This window comes from Stegostoma tigrinum, chromosome 39 (genome assembly GCF_030684315.1).
Source record: "Stegostoma tigrinum isolate sSteTig4 chromosome 39, sSteTig4.hap1, whole genome shotgun sequence".
NCBI classification, from domain to species: Eukaryota; Metazoa; Chordata; class Chondrichthyes; order Orectolobiformes; family Stegostomatidae; genus Stegostoma; species Stegostoma tigrinum.
In genome coordinates, this window is record NC_081392.1 from 707,534 (window position 1) to 709,860 (window position 2,327).

Sequence of the window (2,327 nt, forward strand, 5' to 3'; positions counted from 1 at the left end):
GGGTTCATCCGCACCGCCACCCCCCCCCCCCCCCCCTCCCGCCTCGCCGTCGAAAAATGTGCTACTTAGATGGCTTGGCCATGCTAAATTGCCCATGGTGTTTGGGAATGTGTAGCTTAGATGGGTTATAGGGGAATGGGTCTGGGTGGGATGCTCTTATGCCGCCTGTGGTGTTTCTTTCCTCATTTCCTCACTTTATTCCATCTGTTCTTTCTTCTGCAAACATTTGCAGTGTAGTTTACTTAGCATGCTGAAGCGAGAGGAACTTTCAGGCGGCAACGTGTTGGATACATGAGTTGTCAGCCGTTACTCTGCGACAGTTTTTGTCAGGTTTCCGAATGACTCCGCAGCGCTGTGTCGCATCCTTGGCTGCACAGAAATAATTTGCCTCGTCTGCGGGGCCAACATCGCTAATTTTCAGGATAGACATCCTATCGTTCATGGCTCGTGTGATCTCAAATCGGATTTTGAAGTCATCTTCATTCACCGCTTCATCGCTCCTGTACTGATAGCCGATGAGTTTGAAACCATGTCCAGGTTTCTGGCGATACCAGAGCATGTTGCTACGAACTGTCTCATTCTGATAACAATTTAGCACGGCCTGTTCGCCCTTTTGAACGGATCGCGAAGGTGTCCACTGATGTATCACATCGGCTAGCGGACAGTCTGAAACAGAAGCGACACCTTTAATATTCGACCCAATTTCAGAAATTTCTAATTGAGTCTCGGCGTATAACTAGTACAACCGAGGGCGCACCTGGATAAAACATGTTCAATATCTAACACTCGTTTATAACAACACGAAAAATCTAATGTTTAAAGGCCTTGGCAAAGGTAGCTTGCAATTAATCAACAAACTACGGGAATATGTTGTTACACTGAAAACATCTGATTCCATTAAATACTTTAGCAACTAAAATAATGTCAATCGACTGTAAATAGCAAGTACGGATTGCGAATGCACAAACTGCGGATGTTAAATAAATGACTTTTCTCATAATTGCGCAGTAATACAATGTGTCGGTGGCACAATTAAGTTTAGCTATTCGATGTCCTGAAGGTCCTCAGTGCAAAGCCTAAAACGGGTCCATATATCTTACTCGGGGTCAAAACTAGAAGAGAGAAGGAGAGCAATTGTATGTACATGGTGAAAGCTACATCACTGAGGATGGCGATGGCACTGATTATGAGTCACAGGCAAACGGAATCGTCAGAGCCGGAAATTACGTCAGTGAGAAAGAACTAACATACTGCTCTGAGCGCCCCTGATATCTTCGGGAGGTGGGGTGGCTTTTCTGAGCCCACGAATAATCTATCAAATGAAGAATACATTTGAAAGGAGCCAGCCAGTGTGCGCAGAATAAATTGAAGAGCATTGCGATCATGAACACTGTTCACTTCAAATATTAGCCTGTAAGCAGGGGACGCTCTCCAGACGTTTTCGAAAAAAAAGTCCCTAATAAATTATACGTCCAACAGAGAAAACGGGCGGAGCGTCAGTTGAATAAAACCTCGGTATTTACGATCCGACAGCATATAATAATTAAGTACGTACTCTGTGACAGGGCAGTGTGTTTTTAGTCCCTCTCAAAATGTCTCCCTCCCTCAATAAGGGACTTTCAGATACTCAGCCCTCCCACCAGCTCACCATCCAGCCACACACACACATTTCCAAATCCACTTCTGCACGGACTAAGGCAATGGCTTCGATTATCGAACAGGGCGACGGATAAATGACCTCTGTTTTGAGCAAGAACTGGAAAAGTTCCATTTGTGATCCTTGGAGCGGAGCAGATTGAAGCACCATGTGTCAGAATTGCATCAAAGATACTTCAGTTGCGTCCCGGCATTGAAGGAGATGGAATGATTCTCTTTAGAGCAGAGTGGGGAAATCAGACAATTTGACACTTGATACTGTCTCTTCAATAGAGTATTTATGCGAGCATTTTTTCCACTCCAGGAGTGGCCCTCCAGAAAATAATGGCAGCAGTGCAATCTCAATTTACAAGACGCACTGCAGCAACTATCCGCTTCGACAGCACTTTCAGACCTGCGAACTTTTTCACCCCGCAGGACAGAGGTAGAAAAGGAAAAGCAGAAGGGACGCCTCATTTTTCAAATCTGATACCGTCCTGACTTGGAATTGTGACACTTCCGCTGAATCAAATTCTGAGACTATCTAACAGCCTGGTGTGTGCATCTGCACACTTTAACTGCAGTTGCTTAAGCAGACAAGTAACCACCACCTCTCCAAAGCATTTAGGGTTGACCAGCAAAGCCTTCCCTTCCAGCGACGCCCAGATATCGTGAAAGAATTTTTAATAGCG

At 45.2% G+C, this 2,327-nt stretch overlaps 1 gene segment (V, D, J or C); it reads right to left on the bottom strand.

The window, feature by feature from the left end:
* Positions 1 to 268: 268 nt before the first annotated feature.
* On the bottom strand, positions 269 to 1,807 carry LOC125447664 (T cell receptor beta variable 29-1-like). The segment is given in 3 exon segments: positions 269 to 666; positions 1,101 to 1,180; positions 1,668 to 1,807. Coding segments are annotated over 3 exon segments (618 nt in total).
* Positions 1,808 to 2,327: the final 520 nt, after the last annotated feature.